Source organism: Peromyscus leucopus, chromosome 3 (genome assembly GCF_004664715.2).
Source record: "Peromyscus leucopus breed LL Stock chromosome 3, UCI_PerLeu_2.1, whole genome shotgun sequence".
Taxonomy (NCBI): domain Eukaryota; kingdom Metazoa; phylum Chordata; class Mammalia; order Rodentia; family Cricetidae; genus Peromyscus; species Peromyscus leucopus.
The window spans coordinates 48,063,734-48,087,525 of NC_051065.1; the positions used below are offsets into that span (position 1 = coordinate 48,063,734).

The following is a 23,792-nucleotide window of genomic DNA, read 5'->3' on the forward strand; positions in this document are numbered from 1 at the left end:
AAAATATACCAAGTTCGTCATTAATCGTTTTCTATGTAACACAGATACTTCTTTTCTTCTGATGAATTCCAATAAATTAAGGGAAAAAAAAAGAAGGGGTTTCTCTAAAGGTGTGCAAATAGAAGTACCTCCGAGAACTTCAGATGACAAAATTGCCCAGAACCTAGGAGCTGTGTGTCACTCTGCAATAAGGCTGTTAGTTACAAAGAGAGGGGCAGTCTAAAATGTTAAGAATGGAACTGAGCTTTTCCTTTGAAGTTTTAAAATATCTTAAAAGTCTGTTTCTACTTTGTCAATATAATTTCAGTGTTTTATTTAACTTAATTTTATCCTCCTTTTAATCTTTTAAGACACGTCTTTTCCCTGGGTTGCTAAAGCCAGCCTTGAATTCCTGGGTTTAAACTATCTTCCCACCTTAACTGGGACTGTAGGCATGAACTACCAAGTCTGTCTTGTTTCTACTTTTAAATTTCTTTTAGAAATAAATCTTTAAAAGCGTGTACATTTTACATCTAAAAATTTACTAGCTTCTGTTTTTTAAAAAACGTTTATTCTCTCTCTCTCTCCTCTCTCTCTCTCTCTCTCTCTCTTTCTGTGTGTGTGTGTGTGTGTGTGTGTGTGTGTGTGTGTGTGTGTGTGTGTGTGTACACGTGTGGAGGTCTAGAGTACCACTATTTGGAACTCAGGTCCTTCTTGCCACAGTGTGGTTTTTTGTTTGTTCGTTTGTTTGATTTTTGTCTTTGTTTTCCGAGACAGGATTTCTCTGTGTAACAGCCTTGGCTGTCCTGGAACTCACTCTGTAGACCAGGCTAGCCCTGCCCCTGCCTCCTGAGTGCTGGGACCTTGTTTTTGACATAAGATCTCTTTTGTTTCTGCCACTGCACTGTAGATATGATTCTAGCTAATTCTCCTATCTTGCCGCTTATCCTACCATAGAAGTGCTAGAGTTAGACAGGAGCCTTTCTTGATATGGATTCTGGGATCAAATTTATCTAGTCAGGTTTGCACAGCAGTATTCCACTAGAACTTGCCCCAAGACATCTCACCAGCCTTAGCTTCATTATTTTTTTAATCTAAAAATGTTACCTAAAAGTTTTAATAGAATTAGACTTTTAACAGATTGCAGGATCATTTAAGTTTTTCTGTCAATGTCCTAACTTTATGGTAGGTTTGTGTAATTCTTGTGAAGGGATGCCTTTCAAATACTCAGCATCTGGGTTTTCTCCTAGGCTTTCCTGACAAGAAAAAGCCTTTGGTTATCTCCTTTTAACCTTTAAGGTTTACCACTGATCTCCATTCTCAGATTTGTGGATTACATGCATGTCTTTTTTTTTTTTTTTTTTTTTTGAGACAGGGTTTCTCTGTGTAGCTTTGCGCCTTTCCTGGGACTCACTTGGTAGTCCAGGCTGGCCTCGAACTCACAGAGATCCATCTGGCTCTGCCTCCCGAGTGCTGGGATTAAAGGCGTGCGCCACCACCGCCTGGCTACATGCATGACTTGTTCCTTTCTTTTTCTCTCACTATTTTTCTCTTCCTTCCTTTTTTTTTTAGGTTTTTTTTTTTTTTTTAGTTTTTTCGAGACAGGGTTTCTCTGTAGCTTTGGAGCCTGTCCTGGACTAGCTCTGTAGACCAGGCTGGCCTCAAACTCACAGAGATCCACCTGCCTCTGCCTCCCGAGTGCTGGGATTACAGGCATGTGCCACCACTGCCCGGCTCTTTCTTCATTTTCTATCACATCTGTTTAAATGACACGAATTGAATATGCCATGTTTCAGAGAGTTGCCATCTACTAAGGCTTTAATTTCTTTTATTTATACTTAATAATTTGATTACCCATACTTAAAATGTATTTCAATGCTGAATCATATTTTACTCTTTCTGGAGGTATTTTAAAGTCACAATTAATCTCTACATTTGTAATGCCATGGTACATGTAACAACTGAATAACAATGGCATGAGTATCCTTTCTTGTTTTGTATGTGTTTATTTGTGGGGGTTTTGGTGTTGTATTTTCAAAGCTGGATCTTGCTACAGAGCTCAGCCTGGCCTTAAACTAGTGATCTTCCTTCCTTGACTTCCTGAGTTCTAGGATTGTAGGCATGTGCCACGAAGGCCAGTTAGCACGGGTGTCTTTAAGCTGTACATGCACACACAATGACTACATTAAGGTATAGGCTAAATTCAACCCTGTTATGTGAAGAACCTCTTAGAAGAATTAAGATTTTATTTTTAAGCTGTTGTGTTTGTATTTTTAAAAAGCCAGAAGTTCCTAAGGAGCTGATCTTTACCAGGTTTTGTTTCCAGTGTTTGATGGCATTAAACAATGGCAATAAACAGGTAGGAGGACCAGTAGTCCCTTAGTGTCTCAGATCTAGTGCAGGCCCTCTAAGTTAAATAAATCTCTTTTGTAGACCTAGGAAAGTTCGAACTTCTTGGCCCTTAAGCTTGGCCAGTGTACAGCTCTTGGTCCACATTGTCTGAGACTCTTTGACACTAAAGATTTGATAGATCTCTGGAACATTTCTAGTGACTGTGGTCTCCAGTTCTCTTCTTTGGCTCCTTCCCGTTGTTTGTCTTCCTTTAGCCTCACCTACGCCTTCCCTTGCCCGTCTTCCTGCCCTAGTCACTCTTAGACTGTTGAGTTTCCCAGGTCCAGCGGCTGGCTGACTGCCGTCCCACTTTCACAGCCTGGCCTATTGCTGCCGCTGCTGTTCTGATGTCGTCTCCACCGTGCTCCTGTCTGGGTGTGTTATCAGCTCAGCCCACACAACTAAAATAGGCAGGAAAGACCAGAGACGCTTTTTGTTGAACCTAATGTTACCTCCCCAGAGCCAGAGCGGCAGCTCAGGGAATGCTTCAGGTTACTGATGGAGCAAGCCTAGGTAGCTTGCTTATGTAGCTTCAGAAAGACAGACTTTCCTTTTACCACCATCAAAGCTATCATGAATTGTTTTAAACTAATAACACCCTTGTATTATAAGACCAACTATAAATCAGCCTCCCCCACTTTTGTTAAGATTGGGTCTCATCTTAGGCTGTCCTTGGACTTGTTATATAGCTGAGGCTGGCCTTAGCCTCCTAATCCTCCTGCCTATATCTCCCAAGGGTTGGGATTACAGGCATGCATAACAATGTCCATTTTGTTTTCACATTTTGACTATTAGGAATATTGCTGTTAGAAGCATTCACATATACTTTTTATGTGTTTTGTTACATATTCCTGTACAATGTGTTTTCTATTAATAAACCATTCTAAGGTGTATTACATAAACAACCATTATTTTCCGTTGTAAAGCATACTATTGTGGACTACACTAATGTTGGCTGAGTTCAAATCATGCATCTTTGACCAGTTGGTGGTTCTAGATATCTATCTATTCTAGAATAGCTTTAAATGGCACAACATAATGCTAGTAGGCTAGCTGAGGCATGTTCTTAGAGCTGAGCAGGTCAGAGGTGAAAGAACAAGCAAAGTTCAGTTGTGCAAGATAGCAAGAAGTAGTTCATATTTGCATTTCAAACCTTTGCTTGGGTCATGTTTGCTAATACCATGTTGCAAGATATCACAAGAACAACCAAGTTACTTGAAGAAGCCCAGGGTCAGAGTAGAAAGAAGACTTGCAAAGTTGCAGACTAAAAGGTGTGCCTATTAGAAAGCCATTAATTGGGGGCATTAATGCAATCAGTCTGTCACACACAAACCATTCTTTTCTCTATCCTAATGCTTTTGCATTTTTCTTCCTCTGTTTTACTGGTTTTCTCTTTCATGTGTGCATTCTGAGATTGCTCCTCTTCCTTCAGATTAATAGCCACCCATCTGTGTCCTGGTCCCAGCTCACCTTTTGTTTTGTTTTTTAATCACGGTCTGAGATATGCTATATTTGTTTAATGCTTGACTTTATGCAGCTAGATTGTGTATTCATGAGGTCAAGGACTAAAACCAAGATAATTATTGAATTGTTGGGAGGCATGAGCTAATAGAGACAAGTATATAAACAGTGCTAGGTATAAGATAAGCTGTGTATAAAGTTAATATACTATGTATGGTACAATATTCTTAGTACCTACTTGTTATTAGAGTGAGTATACAGAGCAAATTGAATGGATAACTGGAGAGATTTTTTTTTTTTTTTAATTTTTTGAGACAGGGTTTCTCTGTGTAGCTTTGCACCTTTCCTGGAACTCACTCTGTAGCCCAGGTTGACTTCCAACTCACAGAGGTCCACCTGCCTCTGCCTGCAAAGTGCTGCGATTAAAGGCATGTGCCACCACCGCCCGGCGAGATTTTTAATAATAGAATTACAAAATCTAAAAACAAATTTTTGGAAGATGAAAAGCCATATATAGTAAATGAGCCAGATACTGCTTTCTTTAAATTTCATTTATTTTATGTATATGAGTAATTTGCCTGCATGAATATATGTGCACTATATATGTGCCTATGGATGGTTATGAACCACCATGTGGGTGCTGGGAACTGAATCTAGGACCTCTGCAAGAACAGCAAGTGCTCTTAATCACTGAGTCATCTTTCCGGCCCAAGGTACTATTTTTCAGTTGAATATAATAACATCATATCTGTAAAATATTCATATACCATGAAATGATCCCTCTAAAATATTATTTCACAATTTATCAAAAATGCATTAAATCCCTAAGCATACATTTTTACTCTTCATCTCTTAAGCCTCTTCTTCTCATCCCCCATTTGTTGGAGATTGTTGAATCTTAAAGTTACCATTCCGTGTTCTGTTATTTTGTTTGTTCGTTGTGAATTTTTTTGATTTGTTGGTTTTCGGTTTCTTTTGAGCATTGCTTTTAGAACTTGTGAGTAAAAGACTAAGTTGATTATAGTAGAACTCTTTGCAGTTCTGTAAATCTGGCCTCTTTTCTAAATGGAAATCTTACTGTGGACTCTGCAAGTGAGTGCTAAGTATTCATTGACTAGCATTCTTCTAGGGTGCAAGGGTTATAGCAGGTCATGACTAGAGTCACCCCAGTTACAAATGTAAGGATGTCCTTAGTATCTTTTTTAACTTTACATTTATTTATTGTGTATGTGATGATGTGGGCAGTGGCACAAGCATGCTATGGTTAGTGTGTGGAGGTCAAAGGACCATTTGCAGGATTTAGTTCTCTCTTTCCACCATAAGAGTACTGGGGATTGAATTCAGGCTTGGTAGAAAGTGTCCTCACCTGTTGTGCCATTTCACAGGCTCTTTTTAAAAAACAATTTGTTTTATTATTTGTGTGTGTAAGTAGTACATGTGTATAAGCACAGGTGCACATGTGCCATGGTGCTTGAGCGTCGAGGTCAGAGGACAACTCTCAGAAGTGGTTTCTCTTCTTGCATTGTATGATCCAGAGAGTGAGGGTTTAGAGGTCCTTGCAGAGGAATAGTTCAAGTGAGGCAAGAAGGAAATCCAGTTCAACACAACTTAGTTAGCCAGTGTTGGGTCAAACTCTTGGAGTCTGACTCCAAACAGTTTATTTTTGACATTTTTAAACATAGTACAACATTGGGAAAAAATTTCTGGTGACAATGATCACAATAAAGTTTAGGGCATGACTACATTGAAACTCTTTTACAAAGTACATGTCTTTTGCAAAGTACCTGTGACCTCTTTCATAAGAATGGCTTCTATTGATTGAGAAACAATGTTCAGGAGTCTGGGGAGAGTCTAGTCTGGGAGATTCAGGTGAGACCTGGCCCTACAGGAGTAAAGATCACCAGGTTTTAACTACATCCATTTCCAGCTTTCCAAGCAGAAACAGGTATAAATCCCTTCTGTTGAAGAGAGAAGCCTGTGTGTTTATTTAACATTCCTGCTTTCTCTCATGCTGTCTGTGAGCACATGTGATGTTACTCACTGAGCTATATCATTGGTCCTGCCTTGGTTTTTGAGACAAGGTCTCTCGCTATGATCTGGGGCTCTTCAATTATCCTGGGCTGATTGACCAGCAAGACTCAAGGATCTGCCTGTCTTAAAATTTCTTGGAACTGTCTATGTCCATCAAACCATTGAAATTTGTAGATTGTTGAAATTAGCAATGTTACAAAAAAATTATGAGTTGGCAGACAATGAGATAGCTCAGTGGGTAAGGCACCTGCCTTCAAGACTGATGACCTGACTTTGACCCCCAAAACCTGCATGTTGGAAGGAGAGAATTGACTTCCCAGTGTCCTATGTATGTGCATGTGTGCACACACAACCCACATGAATCAACGTAATTAAAGATTTTTAGATCATTAATTGAATGTTTATAAAACTATTAAGAGGAAATAAAAATACATGTACTGAATACATGTACATCCTGTACCAAAATAATTTAAGGAAGGATGATTTTCTCTGGCTTACAGTTTTTAAAAGAAAATAAGCTCCATCTTTGGTGTGGTGAAGTGGCTACAGGAAGACAAGGCATCAGGAGCGTGAGGTAGCCAGTCACATTGCATCTGTAGGAAGCAAAGAGATAAATGAATGCTAGTGTTCAGTTTGCTTCCTCCTTTTTATTCAGTCCGGGACCTCAGTTCATGGAATGACAGCCCATATTCAGAGTAGGTTTTTCTTTCTTCGTTAAACTTCTTTGGAAATGTCCCCATAGACTCTCCTAGAGGTGTGTCTCCTAGGTGATTCTGAAATCCCAGTTTCAGTGAGCCCTTGTACTCTGACTTTTCGTTTGTTCTCATCTTAGAACAATTCAACTTGCACATGGCTACCACTGTAAGGCAGCTGATTTCGGCTAAACTTTTCCAGGCATTATTTGATGGTGCACAATATATTCTTTCATAAAGAGAAATAATAAAAATCAGTCAAGTTCACACTAAAGATTAACCATCACACTAACAAACCCTAAAAAGCATTTTCTTTCAGGTAGACAGCCCCAAATTTGGGGGAAGATGAAAATAGATTTTCATGATTTATCCTGTGTATATATGTACATATATATGTATAGAATTTTAAATGTAGGTTCCATAGTATAGAAAATGTGTTATTTGTATTTCTGGGTTTACCTAATATAGTAATTGCCAGTTTTGACTGTTTATTCTGACTCTGCAGGTATATTTGAATCTCTTATAGGTGGGGATTATTACTAGTATAGGAAAAAAGGTTAAGATAGTTATTAATAATCATAAAACTCTAAACTCTAAAACTTAGAATACTGATAGTTACTACATTCTATTTTTCTACATTAAAATATTTCTAATTTGTGTGCTAAGTGATCTTTATTTAAATTCCTTTATTTATTTATTTTTTAGGTGTGGAATATCAAGCAAATGATTAAGTTGACACAAGAACATATAGAGGCCCTATTGGACAAATTTGGTGGGGAGCATAATCCACCATCAATATACTTGGAGGTAAGGTTTTTAGTATCTCTTTATAGTAATTTTGAGGGAAAATTTATAAAAATGTTTTATAGTAGTAGTTTGGTTATTTTAGAGAGTAGAATTAGAAACATACTGGAAGAATTAGCTTTACCTGTTTTTATTTCTTAGTCTTGTTTTTTCACTTGTTACAATCTACATGGGTTAGTTTTATTTGGGAAATGTCAAAACTGAGAGGGATGTCCCCTATAAACTTAAATATTGTCTGAATTTAAAAAAAAGACCTGGGCAGTGGTGGTGCACGTCTTTAATCCCAGCACTTGGGAGGCAGAGGCAGGCGGATCTCTGTGAGTTCGAGGCCAGCCTGGGCTACAGAGTGAGATTCAGGAAAGGTGCAAAGCTACACAGAGGAAGAGAAATCACACTATTTTGGTAGTCAGCAAAATGAGTTACCATACTGGAACGTGGAATGGTTTTGTAAAATATCTTTTCCAAAATAAGTTCCCCATAGTTGGTTTCTGCCTTCTCATAGATACAATTTATAATATTGGGATGGCCCAACATTGTTCAGTCTTAATGCTTAATAACGATGCCTTGGGACTTGTGTCCACCTTCAGTTATAAATCTGTAGTTACTATTGTTGATAGTCATGTGAGACACTAGGTACTATATAATCAAGCCTTGTTCTTAGTTTCCTTCTGAAAGTCAGTCCATTTCCTCAGCAAGCAAGCTGTTGTGGAATCTACAGCCAACACTGCTTAGCACACTTCCCATTGTCTTTCTCCATAAACTCTTGCTCAGTTATAATCACACACAAAGGTGATCCTAAATTATAAAAGACCAGAGCCATGCTGGCACATGCCTTTTAGAAGGCAGAATTTAGAAGGCAGAGGCAGATGGATCTCTGTGAATTTGAGGCTAACCTAGGCTATATAGCGAGTTCCAGGACAGCCAAGGCTACACTGGGAGACTCTGCAACAAAAGATCAGGTTAACATTTAGCTTCAAAACCCAGAGATTTTTAAAGCATAGTTTGAATGACTTCTAACTAAATTTTCTAATTTAGCAACCTAATTATTTTTTAAAGGACAAATTAAGTCTTCATTATTTGGGGAGAAAGTTAAGTTTGTGTTTATAAAACAAATCTTGGAACTTTGGAAACACTAACTAAACTGTTCTCTTTGACTTCTTTATATGACTTACTTCAGATCACACTGTTGCTTGTGGTATCAATGCCAGGACTAGAATTCCTGTCCCCAGATACTGTTAGTGTACTTTCACTTGTATAATATAGTATAGGAGGCCAAGCAAGAAAGTCAGAAGGAGGTATATAACCTTAGTGAAACTGGTTGTTCTGTTTACCAAACTTAAAAGCATAAGTAGCAGTTTGTCTCCTTCTGTTTATTGGGAATTTTCCCACGTTTGAAACAATGAACATGTCTATTTACAGTTGTGATGGATTGCTTTAGCCATACAATACTTCTCAAACATTTGAATACTTGAAAATTGATTAGTAAAAAGCAAAAACATTTATGCTTACTCTTATTTTGTGCCCTGTGCTATGTTAAATCCTTTAAATACTTAATTTCCATTTTATAGGTGAAACCAAGAGGTTAAGTAACTTATCTCAAGTGATACTATTGATAAGGGGAAGCAGGCAGATATCTAACTCATAAGTCTGTGATAATGATCACTGCCTTATACTGCTGTTTTGCTATCCTGTTGTGTCTCTCCTCTTACTTCATCACCAGGCAGCTCTTATTTAAGCTAAACATTTCTAATTTTCTTAACCATTCTTTGTGATATAATTGTTGACCTTTTATTAGATGTATTTGATTGGTTTCCTTTTAGAATTAGGCATACAAACTTGAATTGTATATTCAATATATATGTAACATCAGAGTAAAATTTAATGGGTTATTTTATTAGTATATGACAAAGAAGTAGATTCTTATTCTCATGAACTAGTACTACACAATACAGCTACATTGAGTATTTGTGAAATATTTTAGGAAAAATGAGAATAGTATTACATGTAATAATTTAAAAATTGAGTTTATCATTACAAAATAGCATATTTCCTGACATAAATTAAGTGTTCTACAAATAGGGATATTCAGTAAATACCTGCTAATATTTGTACTGTTTGTGGTGATAAAAAAAAAAAACAAACAAACATGTGTAAGAGGCAAAAATCTGTCTCTTCAAATAGCTTGTGCTTCATTGGGGGGTGGGAAGTGTAGACAGTGACATACAAAGACCTTAGAATATACACTTATTACCACTTGCTACACGTGAAGAAGACTGACAGGAGATTGGTGCTTAGCTGTGGAAACCTGACACTCAGATACTGAGATTTGAAGGCCGTAAGTCAAAAGCCAGTTCTCCTGATGACCCACTGAGGTGCACCCTTCTTCATGTTTTCAGTTTCACTCCCTAGAGTCCTTGTTGTTTTTTGGGTGTGTTGTTTTGTTTCGTTTAGAATAAAACATACATTGAATTTACCACTTTTTTTTCTTGTATTAGTTATAAGCTTTTTTAATTTTAGACAAAAAGAGAGGAAATGTGGTGGTATTGTGTTCCCCAAAATATTGTGTACTCTAATAAATTTATTTTTATTAGAAAATATTTTCTTCATGATGTTAGCAGATTCAGCACAGCCAGGACTGTTACACAGAGAAACTCCATCTCAAAACAAACAAACAAAAGGCTGGAGAGATGGCTCAGAGGTTAAAAGCACTGGTTGCTCTTCCAGAGGTCCTGAGTTCAATTCCCAGCAACCACATGGTGGCTCACAACCATCTGTAATGAGATCTGATGCTCTCTTCTGGCCTGCAGGCATATATGTAGGCAGAACCCTGTATACATAATAAATAAATCTAAAAACAAACAAACAAAACAAAAACAAGTATCTTATTTTGTAACCATCACCATAATCCATCTCCAGCACCTTTCATCACCTATCTTTTTTATTTTACATATTAACTACCAAATCTGCATTTTCTTCTCCCCATAGTCTGTAGTAACAATGATTTTACTCCTGTGTCTGTGAATTTGACTGTTATAATGGAATCATACAGCGTTTGTCCTTTTGTGACTGGCTTATTTTACTTAGCATGTTTTCAAGGATTATACATGTTGTAACATGGATAGTACATGTGTAAAAATTTCCTTCCTTGCCAGGGAAATACTTGTGGTAGAATGCTTGCCTGATTTCTGGATGATTGGATTACTTTCACCTTTACTCATTATGGAAAATGCTGAGATGAGCATGGGGGAAAGATAATTGAGTTCTTGCTTTCAATTCTTAAAACAAATTTTAAGATTATATTTATTTACCGAACACACTGCACACACCACAGTGCATGTCTGGAGGTCAGTAAGCAACTTGGGGGAGTTAATTTTCAGGTCATCAGGCTTAGTGGCTTTAAAATCTCTGTTATTTGAAGCTGATGTTAACCTGATCATTTGTACTGTAGGTTTATTTTGTGTACAACTAACTAATGATTAGAGATGAGCCAGAATTTATAAGAAAGGGCAGAGAAGGTGTGGTGAGCAGTGTGGTTCTTAGGCTTGACTGGCCCTCATGTCTTTGAGTTTATACCCAGAAATAGAATTGCAGGATCATAAAGTGATTCTATTTAATTATTTAAAGGAACTCTCATACTTTTTATTGGTTTGTTTGTTTGTTTGTTTGTTTGTTTGTTTGTTTGTTTTGAGATGGGGTTTCTCTGTCTTAACAGTCCAGGCTGTGCTGGAACTCACTTTATAGACCAGGCTTGTCTTGAACTCACAGAGATCTACCTACCTCTCCCTCCCAAGTACTGGAATTAAATGCATGCGCCACTGGTGCCTGGCTCTCATACTATTTTATATCATGCCTATACCACTTTACTTTCTTACCATCAATAAATGCACAAGGATTGTACTTTCTCAACATCCTCACCAACACTGAATATTTTGTATTTTAGCTTTTATAATAACCATTGTAATGAATATAAAATGTTATTCTCTTGTGGTTTTGCTTTGCATTTCCCTAATGATTATGATGTTAAGATCTTTTTACAGTTTATTGGTTATGTGGATGTCTTCTTTGGAGAAATGTTTTTGTAAACCCATTGTCTAATTTATAATTGGATTGTTTGGGTTTTAGTTTCTGAGTTGCAGTTCTTTTTTAAAAATTAATTAACTTGCTTATTTATTCATTCATTCATGTCTGTGGACCAGAAGACAATTTTCAAGAATTGTTCTCTCCTTCCATCTGTGTTGGTCCTAGGGATCAAACTTAGATTGTTAGGTTTGGTAGCAAGTATCTTTATTCACTGAACCATCTTGCCAGCCCTCTTTTTATATTCTTTTTTTATGCCTAAGAATATCGGTGACATTCTCATTCAGACTACTGCAGGTCAGTCCCTGGCCAAATAGGCTTATGGCCATATCATAATGCAAAATTCATTTAACCCAACTTCAAGTCCAAAGTCTCTTCTGAGACTCTAGGTCATCTCTTAATTGTAACCCCTTATAAAATCAAAAAGCAAATGATATACTTCCAATATATAAGGCACAGAATTTATATTACCATTCCACAAGGGTAGAATGGAAGCGTGGTGAAAAAATATAGGACCAAAGCAAAACCAAACCCCAAGAGTATAAAATTCTGTAGCTCCTATGTCTGATGTCTGGGACTTGAGTTTCAAAGGATTTCAATGGCTCGGCCCCACCAGATTTTCTGCCTGTAACATACATTTCTCTCTCTCTTGGACTGATTCTACTCCCTGTTATGCAACTCTTTTTGGCAAATATCTCACATCTCTGATATCTCTAACATCTTGTGATCTCCAGTGCAACTCAGGTTTCACTTTCATAGCTTCACACAATTTGAAATTTATCTTGCTTGTTGATCTATGGTTCACCTGTCAACCACCATAATCCTAAAGAAAGAAAAAAAATGTGTTTGCCCTTGAAAAATTCTTTCCAGGATTTCTTCTACTTCTCTAATTTTCCTATATATTTTCAATTAATGAATTTGAATATCTTCTCTGTGGAAGAGATAGTGTTAAATGCTTTAAAAATTATTTTACGATTCTTTGTTTTATATGTGTGTATGTGTGTATGTGTGCACACACAAATGTCTGTGCATGAATATGTACCATGTTGTACATGGAGGTCAGAAGACAATTTTCAGGAGTTATTTCTCACTTTCCATCATGTGGGTCCCAAGGATTGAACTCAGGCTTGGTGGCATGTGCTTTTAACTGCTGAGCCATCTAGCTCTAGCTCTAGCTAGCATCTAGCTAGCTCTAGACGCTTTTCTACTTGTTTCTGTACCTGATATATGGAGTCCAGAATTGACAAGATAACTGCTTCATGGCAGCTAGGAAGCGAAGAGAAAAACAAGAAGGAGGTAGAAATTTAGAAGGAGCTCTTCAAAGGCAGACCTAGTCTTAATACTCACTAGACAGAGGCAAGCTGTAAGTTCCACATCAGCCAATACTGAAGTACTACATATTGAAACCCTATCTTAAAAAAGAAATGTTCCTAATAGTCTTATTACCTTATACTAGGTCTTGCCTCTTACAGGTTCTACCACTATAATAAAAAGGGCACTGCCTTTAACATGTGGCCTTTGGGGGTCATTTTAGATCCAAACCAAAACAGTCAATCAACATAGCATTCTTAAAATATGTGGCAATCTTTTTCATCTTGAGATGTCACACTGTAAACACTGAAGACACGTTTCATCAATTTCTACAATGAGAAGAGTACCAGAATATAGGTCGGTTCATTGTATATATCTGTGGACAGTTAAAATTTTCATTAGATAATATGAGATTAAATTCAGTAAGAATAATTTTAATAATGGGCATGGTATTGCACACCTCTAATCCCAGGTACCTGGGAGGCTGAGGCAAGCAAATTCAAAGCTAGTCCAGGTAAGTTAGCAACTCTGTTTCAAAATCAGAAAATTAAGATCAAGGATTGAGAATAGTTAAGTAGTAGACTATTTGCCTAGAATGCATGGCACCCTGGTTTCAATTATCAGTACAGAAAAGGGGGGAGGGGTAAACTTAACGACTTGGATGCAGTAGATCTCTGTAAAGTATTGAAGCCATAACCATAAGCTCTAAAACATTTCCATTATTTCTCAAAAGAAATTCTTTATCCATTAGCATCTGTTCCCTTCAGTCCTTGAAATGACTGATCTTTTTGTCTCTGTAGATTTGCCTATATTGTAGACATTTTGTAAGTGGCCTTTTGTGACTGGATGCTTTTGCTTAACATAATGTTTTCACAGTTTAACCTTGCTGTGGCATGGATTAGTATTTCATTTCCTTTTTTGACCAAATAATTACCATGTGGACTTTTTTTAACTTGTCCAACAACTGATAAATATTCAGCTGTTCAACTTACTGGATGTTAGTTATTCCACCATGGACATTCACACCATAGATTTTCTGTGAGTTGTTTTGTTTTAATTCTCTTGGTTGTATGTCTAGGAATAGAATTACTAGGTCTTGTGATAATTCCTACAATTTGAAGAACTGCCAGATAATTTTCCAAAGCCTCGACACTATTTTACATCCCCATTGGTAATGGTTGTGAGTTCAGTTTCTTTGCATCCTTATCAGCACTTGTTATATCTCATGACCTTTTCATTGTAACCATTCTAGTAGGTGTGGATTAGTATCTCAGTTTGGTTTGGTTTTCAATTCACTAGTCAGAAATGGTTTTGAGCATCTTTTCATGTACTAGGCTATTTGTGTATCTTCTTCTAAGAAATGTCTATTCAGATCCTTTACTCTATTTTGTGGTTTTTGGTTTTTTTGGTTTTTTTGGTTTTTTTTTTTTTTTTTTTTTTTTTTTTTTTTTTTTTTTTTTTTTTTTTTTTTTGAGACAGGATCTCTCTTAGCCCTGGCCGTCCTGGAACTCATTATGTAGACCAGTCTGGCCTGGAACTCAGAGATTCACCTGACTCTGCTTCTTGAGTGCTGGGATTAAAGGTGCCACCACACCTAACAACCACTCCTTTTTTTTTTTTTCTTCATTTTATTTACTTATATTTTATGTATCAGTGCTCTGCATGTATACCTCTGTGCCAGAAGAGGGCATCAGATCCTATTATAGATGGTTGTGAGCCACCATATGGTTACTGATTATTGAACTCAGGACCTCTGGAAGAGCAGCCAGAGATTTTAACCACTGAGCCATCTCTCCAGTCCCTCTTTTTTTTTTTTTTTTACATTTTTTAACATAATTTTTTATTGATTTTTTTTTTTACAGGGGGAATTTTGCATCATGCACCCCACACATTTACCAGTCCCTCCCTATGTGCCCCTCACCCCCGTAGTGTCCCTCCCAAAGAAAAAATTTAAATATTAATTAAAAACAAAACAAAAAAAAAAACCACTTCACTCCTCCATCTTTCCTGCCTCCTCTTCATTTGTCTTGGGGACATTGGGAGCCACAGTGTGTCACGCAGTATACTCCTGTCCACTCAGCTTTACTTGCAAATGTTCATTTCAGTGAGGGGTTGGTCTGGTTCAAGGCCTCTGGCATCTGGTACACCATCAATACTGGATCCACAAAAGAAACTCTTCTTGGATATCCTGCTATTACCCCAAGTCATGGAGATACTACGGCTATGGTTTCATGGGACCAGTCCCTTCAAACACTCCAGCAGGACATAGATGATCTGAGTAGATGTTGATATGCCAACTCAAAGCCCTGGATGTGGGTCTGGGTGGGAGGTAGCTGATTTGGTCAGTCTAGACTGCTGGAACCATTCCCTTCAGTCGAGGGTGGGGCCGGCTGTTCTACTGCAGTGGCCATTGAGGGGCAGGGCTAGCTTTCCCAGGGCCAGCGAAGGACAAGGCCTACTCAGCATGGCCCTTGGATTTCAACACACATGGTTCATATGACCCCCTGTGGTAACATGGTCTACAGAGATCAACACAGACTCCAGCTACAGCAGGACCACAGACCTAGACATGGCCCTTGGCAGCAGCTTGGACCCGGATGTCACCTTGGCCCCAGTGGCAGAACCGGCCACCCAGATCAATATGGCCCTGGTGGCAGCATGGTCCTCAGACAACAACATGGTCTCAGGTGGCTGATTAGACCCAGGTATTCATACAGCCCTTGGTGGTAACAGGAGCCATAGACATCAACTCAGACTCTGCCTGGTGTAGGGCCATGGGCCCAGACATAGCCCTCAGCAGCTGCTCGGGCCACTCAGATCGGCATGGCCATGGGTGGCAGCCCAGGTCTTGGACATTCTTGTGGGCTTCAGTGGCAGCACAAGCCACAGACATCAACACAGACCCCAGTGCAGTAGGACCATGGGACCCAGACATATCCGCAACAGCAGCTTGGACCCAGATGTTACCATGACCTCAGGTGGTGGCTCAAACTCCAGCATGTGCACAGCCTTTGATGGTAACAGGAGCCTTGGACATCAACACAGACCTTGGCTGCAGTAGGGTCATGGACCCAGTCATGGCTCTTGGCTGCAGCTCAGGCTCAGATGTCACCATGGCCCTGGGTGCAGCACAGGTCACTCAGATCAGCCTGGCCCCGGTAGCAACATGGGCTCTTGGACACCAACATGGACTCAGGTGTCTGTTCAGACGCCAGGCATATGTTCAGCCTTCAGTGGTAACTGAAGCCATGGACATCAACACAGACCCTAACTGCTGTAGGGCCATGGACCTAGAAATGGCCTTTGGTAGTAGCTTAGACCCAGATGTTATCATGGCTCCAGGTGACAGCACAGGCCACTTAGCTCAGCATGGTCCCAGAGGCAGCAAGACCCTCAGACACCAATGTTGCCACAGATGGCAGCTGAGATACCAGGCATCCATGTGGCTTTTGGTGTGGCAACATGGGCCATAGACATCAACACAGACCCCAGCTGCAATAGGACCATGGACCCAGACATGGTCCTTAGCAGCAGCCTGGCCCCAGACATCACCATGGCCCCTAGTGGCAGAATAGGCCACCCAGATCAATATGACACAGCTGCAGCATGGCTCTTAGGCACCAACATGGCCTCAAGTGGCGGGCCAGGCCCCCGGCATTTGCACGGCCTTCGGTGGTAACAGGAGCAACAGCCGTAACTCAGACCCTGGCTGCAATAGGGCCATGGACCCAGACATGGCCCTCAGCTGTAGCTCAGGCCAGGATGTCACCATGGCACCAGGTGGCAGAGCAGGCCACTCAGATCACAATGGCCCCTGCAGTAGCACAGCCCTTGGACACTAATATGGCCACAGGTTGTAGCAGGAATTTTAAGAGTTCTTATTAATAAAATCAAACCTGAGGCGAGTTATTGGGGTCCATGCTGGTAGATCAGAGAGACAGAACAAGCCACAGCTATCTCACCTCGCCGGATCCTCAGCTGGTCTTGTCTCCTCAGACTGGAGGCCTCTGAGTCCTCATCCGGAATGAATCTCAGCTGAACTGAACCAGCCAAATGCTTAACCAGCCAAAATGCTTAACCAGCCAAATACTTAACCAGCCAAATGCCTCTAGTTTCTGGTCCTCACGCCTTATATATCTTTATGCTTTCTACCACCACTCCCTGGGATTAAAGGCTGGCTTTCTGGGATTAAAGGCGTGTGTCACCATGCTTGGCTATTTCCAATGTGGCCTTGAACTCACAAAGATCCAGAGGGATTTCTATCTCTGGAATGCTAGGATTAAAGGTGTGAGTGCCACCATTTTCTAGCCTTTGTATTTAGTGGCTGTCTGTTCTCTGACCCCAGATAAATTTATTAGAGTACACAATATTTTGGGGAACACAATACCACCACAACAGGTGGTTGCCCAGACCCCAGGCATCCATATGGCCTTAAGTGACAACAAGGGCCACGGATGTGAACACAGATGCCTGCTGGGATAGGACCACAGATACAGACATGGCCCTTGACAACAGCCTGAGCCCAGATGTCACCATGGCCCAGGGTGGCAAGTAGGCCATCCACATCAGCCTGTTCCTCATTGCCTTAACTTCTTCAGTTCCACCTCTTTCTACAGTACATGAACCAGTTTACTTCTCTTTTTCTCCCATTTCTCCACCATATATTTGCTCTTCATAGTGGTGCCTACCTGCCTGGTGCTGCAAGGATGTCTTCAGCCAGCCCAGGCCATGAGAACCCGGACAGGCCCGTGTCCCTCTTTTGATTTTTGACTTTGAGACAGCATCTCACCTAAGTTGCATAGGCTGGCTCTGAGCTCTTTCTGTAGCCTAGTGCTCATTTGGTAGCTTTGATCTTGAGAATAAATTTGAACATAACATTATTTTCAAAATGAATTAAATGTTAGGAGATTTTAGGATTCAAGGGAAAATAGAAAAAGAATAAATATTATAAAGAGTGTGATTTTTTTTTTAATGTTCAAATGGTAGTTTTAAGAACCAGACAATTTTTAAGGGTCTTTTTTTGTGTGTGTGAATAGGTAATAGAATTAATTGGTGGCCTGGTTTTATTATTTCCTCCAGCAATGGACAGTAGTATGAGCCCCTATTATTATCTTTATTATTATTATTAATTATATTTTATATTATTATTCCTTAGAAGCCAGTTTGTTTTCTTTCTTTTTTTTTTAATTTTAATTTCTATGAAGCTTTATTATCAATCTACCATACAGAGACAAAGCCCAATACCCCTCCCTCAACAAGCAAGCTGAATAACATTTAACAAAATGAGCCACTTTCTTAATAATACTGGGAAAAAAGCAAAAAAAAAAAAAATGAATGTTAAAGGAAAAAAACAAAACCCAAAACCACCAAATCACAACACTTGGAAGCCTGGAAACTGGGAAGTAAAAGCTACAAGTCCCAGGCCAGAGACAAAACATCTACAATATAAAGTAAGAACCCCAAAAATGGCTGTGGTGGAGACAGAGGGATTAATGAGGCTGTCATCCCCAGCCAAACCATGATACACTCTGAAAGATACCCAGAAGAGAGTTTGAGCTTCTCCAGTGCTTTCAAAGTTTCAGGGAGCCCCGGGCTCTCGTACCAAGTTTTGTACTGGCAGAACAGGAGGCTGATGCGAGGCCCAGTCTGTCTTGAGTACAGCATTTTCAGCCTGGGCGCAAGCGCAAATCCCCTCCTTTGAAAAGGGCAGCCGTTGAAATAAAAGCTCCATGGGCACTCTTGGCTCTCTGGTTCTAGCTTGCTGTCACATGACTTGTACACACTGTGCCAGTTTGTTTTCTAATAAGAGATGGGGTAGATCTTGATGGAATGGAAGTTGAGGAACTGGGAGAGGTTGAATAATAAATTTTACAAAAAATGGAATTTAGCAAATTAATCAAAAAAAGAACAAGAATTAGCTAATCAAACATGCAATTGATGGTGGTGTTGGAATAATAATCCATAACACACAGGAAAGAATACAGTAAAGGCCCAAGTCTAGGAATGCGTGAAAGGTATTAATGTTGACCTGAACCTATCATGTGCTAGTAAGGTGTACAGTCAAGGTGGAATAGTGTTCATTCAAGGGTGTGAACATTCCAGATTGTGATCCTGGCATCAATTCAATCTCTGTAAATTATGTAGTATGAGTGTCTCAGGGTCTTGAAGGCAAAACGGAAATAAATGCCTTTAGAGACAAGATACAGATATTTCTAACGAAAGATATTAGAAGAGTAATCAGATTTGACAGTTAGGATTACTGTAACTGTGATGAAATACTATGACCAAAGCAACTTTAAAAGGAAAGGGTTTATTTGCCTTACATATTCCTAGTCACAGTCCATTGAGGGAAGCTGAGGCAGGAACTCAGACAGGAAAGAACCTGGAGGCAGGAGCTGATCCAGAGACCAAAAAGGAGTGCTGCTTAATGGCTTGCTCCTCGTGGCTTGCCCAACCTGCTTCCTTTTTTGAATTTTTTTTTTCCTTTTACTGAAAATAGATTGTTGGTCATATAATATTTCCTGATTATGATTCCCCCACCCTCTGATCCTCCTAGATCTTCCCCACTTCTCCCATCTAGATCCACCCCCTTCCTATTTCTCAAAGGAAACAATCTTCTAAAGGAATAATAATAAGATAAAATAAGCACTAACAAATCGGAATAGGACAAAACAAACAAGATCTTGTCCCTTGCCCATCTCCCCAGTCTTGTTTCCCTGTGTACTTATTATTCATTTAAATTTTACAGATGTGTATCAACCTCTTGCTGTTTCCTACATATGACATAACATTCAGCTATGCTTTTTCCCTCCAATATCTTTTTGTTGTTGTTAGTTTTTGTTGTTGTTTTACTTTTTGAGACAGGTTCTTCTGTGTAGCCCTAGTTGTCCTGAAACTCACTCTGTAGACCAGGCTGGCCTTGAACTTAGAGATCTGCTTGCCTCTGCCTCTCAACTGCTGAGATTAAAGACGTGCTGCTACCACCCAGCTTTCCCCAGTATCTTAAAGATATCTTACCTTCTTACTTGGTTATAAAATTCTTCTGTTCACTCTTGCTATTTCTTCCATCCTTATAAGTGTCTTCCTAAGCCCTGCCTCATTTCACATTCTTACCTTATAGCAGAAATGCTATTTCTTATGAATAATACACAAATAAAAATACATCCATCTGTTTCTTTATAGCACAGTAATCTTTTTAAAATGTTTACTTAGTGTATTGTGTTATGATGTGCTCATGTGGCAAGTCCATGCACATGCATGTGGGGGTTAGAAGAAAACTGTCAGGAGTTGATTCTTTCCTTCCATTGTGGGTTCTAGGGAGCAAACTCAACTCAAGTCTTGAAGCTTACTCAGCTAGCACTTTTACCTGCTGAGCCATCTTCTAGCCTAGTAAACTTGTTGAGAAATGGAAAATGCCATATTAAAATCTTTAATTCTCCCTTGTAGAGTTTCATAAATGTTTGTTGTACTACATCTATTTAAGATGGTAGGGAACAATAGTAGATTATGGGCTAAAGGGATTTCCACTGTCTGAAAGAACTGAACATTTCTATTCCAATTATTTATATCTCTTTACTTTCAGTATCATGCTGTTCTTAGAATTTGGTAATTTATATGGTAGGTCATTTGACTCTTTAGCCCTTGTCAAATGGAATATATATGAGGATATACTGTTAGTGGCCCAGAGTTTCCTATAGTTTCAGGGTATCAAATCAATTTTTACTTGCTACGCAACATTTGATGGGGATGGAAGTAATTAGGAATCTATAATGAGAAGTGGTTCTTTAAAAGAATAAACTATTTTAACTGATAACTATAGCTATTTCAGAAAGGAGATAGTAGCTACAAATCATCCAAGTCCCACCAAGGTTCATTGTTGACACTGAGATCAGTGTGAATTTGCTCTCTGGTACTGTGTAACTCATTCCTGAATTTTAACAAAGCTACAATAACCACTTCCTTTCCATTCTCATTCTCATTCTCTCTCTCTCTCTCCTCTCTCTCTCTCTTTCTCTCTCTCTCTCTGTGCCCATTCTCACATACATGCTCATATGTTACCACTTTACATTCAGAGTCACACAAATGGAATCATCTATTTCAACTAAGTATAGCAATGATTGTTTGTTGCCAAAGTCTGTGAAACTTGATATGCCTGCAACTTTTCTGGAAAATAGAATTATATAAAGGAAGAAACACCTATCCTTGATGCAGTGTAATACTTTATACATATTTTGTCTTATGCTAAACTTGTGGTTTGGAAAAAAAAAATTACTCTTTTACCAGAAAATTGGGAAATACTATTTTTTAAATTAACATTTATGGAGCATGTAGATACATGTAGATCAAGTTTCCCAACATAATAAAGTAATGTCCTATAACATATTTTTCCATTGAATAGTGAGAGTATTGGTAGTATTTTCAGTATTTACTTTGTAATTTGTAGCTTAAACCCTGTTTTACATTATAAAGAAGTTATAATCAAAGACTGAAGTCATATGTCTTTTGTGACTGTCAAAGCAAACTCTAGGTTCTATGTGACTCTCCTTTATTTTATAGGCCTATGAAGAGTACACCAGCAAGCTAGATGCCCTCCAGCAAAGAGAGCAACAGCTGTTGGAGTCCCTGGGGAATGGAACTGAGTTTTCTGTTTCTAGCTCCGCATCAATGGACACGGTTACGTCCTCCTCTTCTTCTAGCCTTTCAGTGCTACCTTCATCTCTTTCAGTTTTTCAAACTCCCACAGATGGATCACGAAACAACCCCAAGTCACCACAGAAACCTATTGTTAGAGTCTTCCTGCCCAACAAACAGAGGACAGTGGTGAGTCGATATTTACTGTAGTCAGTTTGCTGTTTCTTGTGTTGGACATTATTATCACTGAATATTCAGAGCCATGCAAATGGAACCATCCATTTCAAACGAGGAGAGAAAAGACATGATTGTTTTGTGTCAAAGTCTATATAGTTACCAGATTTCTTTCTTTTAAAATTTTATTTACTTATTTGTTTTTGGTTGGTTGGTTGGTTGGTTGGTTTTTTTGTTGTTATTGTCGGCGGTTTTTTGGTTTTTTTTTTTTTTTTTTTTTTTTTTGAGACATGGTTTCACTATGTAGCCTTGGCTGGTCCAGAACACACTACGTAGATGAGGCTGGCCTCCAACTAATAGAGATCTGTCTGCCTCTGCCTCTCAAGTGCTGGGATTAAAGGTGTGTGGCAATCCATCAAACTTCATTGGCACTTAAATGTAAGTGCCAGTTAAGAGTCGGTTAGGAGACTGAAGAGCTGGCTCAGCAGTTAAGAGCACTGGTTGCTCTTACAGAGGACCTGGGTTCAATTATCTGCACTTGTATGTTGAACCATAACTATCTGTAATTCCATTTGTGGGGGATTTAATGCCCTCTTCTGGCCTCCAAGGATACCAGGCACATATATGATGCCCTTTCAGACAAACAGGCAAAACACTTAAAAGCATAAAATAAAAATGAATAAATCTTTTTTTAAAGAGGTGATCAGAATTTTCATGATTTAAGCTTGTATCAGGTAAGATTCTTTCCTCTGAGTAATCTCCATTTTAAGTTGTCAGAAGTTAACTTTCAGTGCGCTTTAATTTTCTGCTCTTGTTTATATAACTTTTTAAAAATTGTTGTTACACATGAACTATGAACCAAAGGCTGAGGGACCCCCAGCTGGATCAGGCCCTCTGAATAGGTGAGACAGTTGATTGGCTTGATCAGTTTGGGAGGCAACTAGGCAGTGGGACCAAGTCCTGTGCTCATTGCATGAGTTGGCTGTTTGAAACCTGGAGCTTATGCAGGGACACTTGGCTCAGTCTGAGAGGAAGGGACTGGACCTGCCTGGACTGAGTCTACCAGGTTGATCGCAGTCCTCGGGGGAGGACTTGCCCTGAAGGAGGTGGGAATGGGGGGTAGGCTGGGGGTAAGGGGAGGGTGGGGAGGGGGAGAATAGGGGAACCCGTGGCTGATATGTAGAACTGAATGGTATTGTAAAATAAAATATATTTAAATAAATAAATAAATAAATAAATAAATAAATAAATTGTTTTCACAAGTATCATTGCCAGGTGGTACACGCCTTTAATCCCAGCACTGGAGAGGCAGAGGAAGGCAGATCTCTGAGTTCGAGGCCAGCCTGGTCTACAGAGAGAGTTCCAGGACAGCCAGGGCTGTTACTCAGAGAAATCCTCCAACCTTATATGGTTGCTTTTAATAAAAAGAGTTACAAATCAGCTGAAATCAAAGTAGTCTTCCTTTGTTTTCCCTGTAAGAGAACAGAAATACAAGGTACAGTTGGTGGTTTTCAGCGTTCCAAAATTCCTTTTGACTTTTAAAATGTGTAGAATATAGACTTCCTGTGTTAATGATCAGATTAGGAACTAACAGTTGCCCACTACCTGCATATGGATTTTGATCTTACTTAGAAAATAGTTTTCAAACCCTGTTAATTATCAAGAGTGCATTTGTACGTACTTTCTCTGCCTTTTCTTCCAGCAAGAGGTGAGTATGATAAAGCAGACTTGGGATTATTTCATTTTTGTACAGAGGAAATTAAATTTTTAAAACAAACTCAGTTCCTTTAACCTTTTTCCTTTTTGTCATACATAGACTAGTTAAAATTGTTGTTCCCATACTTCCTGAGTAATATCTTTGTGTTGACATCACCTTAAAGGGGGAACATGATGTAAAATTATTTGTAAATAGAAATTCTATCTCTGAAATAGCCTGTGTTATAAAAAGTTCATGGACACCTATCCCATCTCCATCTCCATTTTTTAGTTGCCTGTACTTACAAGCAGAATGTGGAAAACCTTGAGGCTGGAGAGATGGCTCCGTAGTTATGAATACTGGCTGCTCTTACATAGACCCCTGGTGCTATTGCCAGCACCCACATGGCAGCTCACAGCCATCTGTACTCAGTTCCAGGGGATCCAGTGCTCTCTCTGGCACTGTATGCATGTGATACACAGACATACATGGAGGCAAAACACCCATACACACAAAATTTTAAAATGTCTTTTAAAAACAATATG

The 23,792-nt window shown here is 39.1% G+C and overlaps 1 protein-coding gene across 1 annotated transcript in view; it reads left to right on the forward strand.

Annotated features, from left to right (window-relative positions):
* The window catches only part of Braf (B-Raf proto-oncogene, serine/threonine kinase), a 128,462-nt gene that overhangs the window by 32,244 nt on the left and 72,426 nt on the right, over nt 1-23,792 (forward strand). The window contains 2 exon segments of the mRNA XM_028889335.2: nt 7,260-7,361; nt 21,303-21,566. Of these exon segments, the coding sequence (XP_028745168.2) occupies nt 7,260-7,361; nt 21,303-21,566 (366 nt within the window).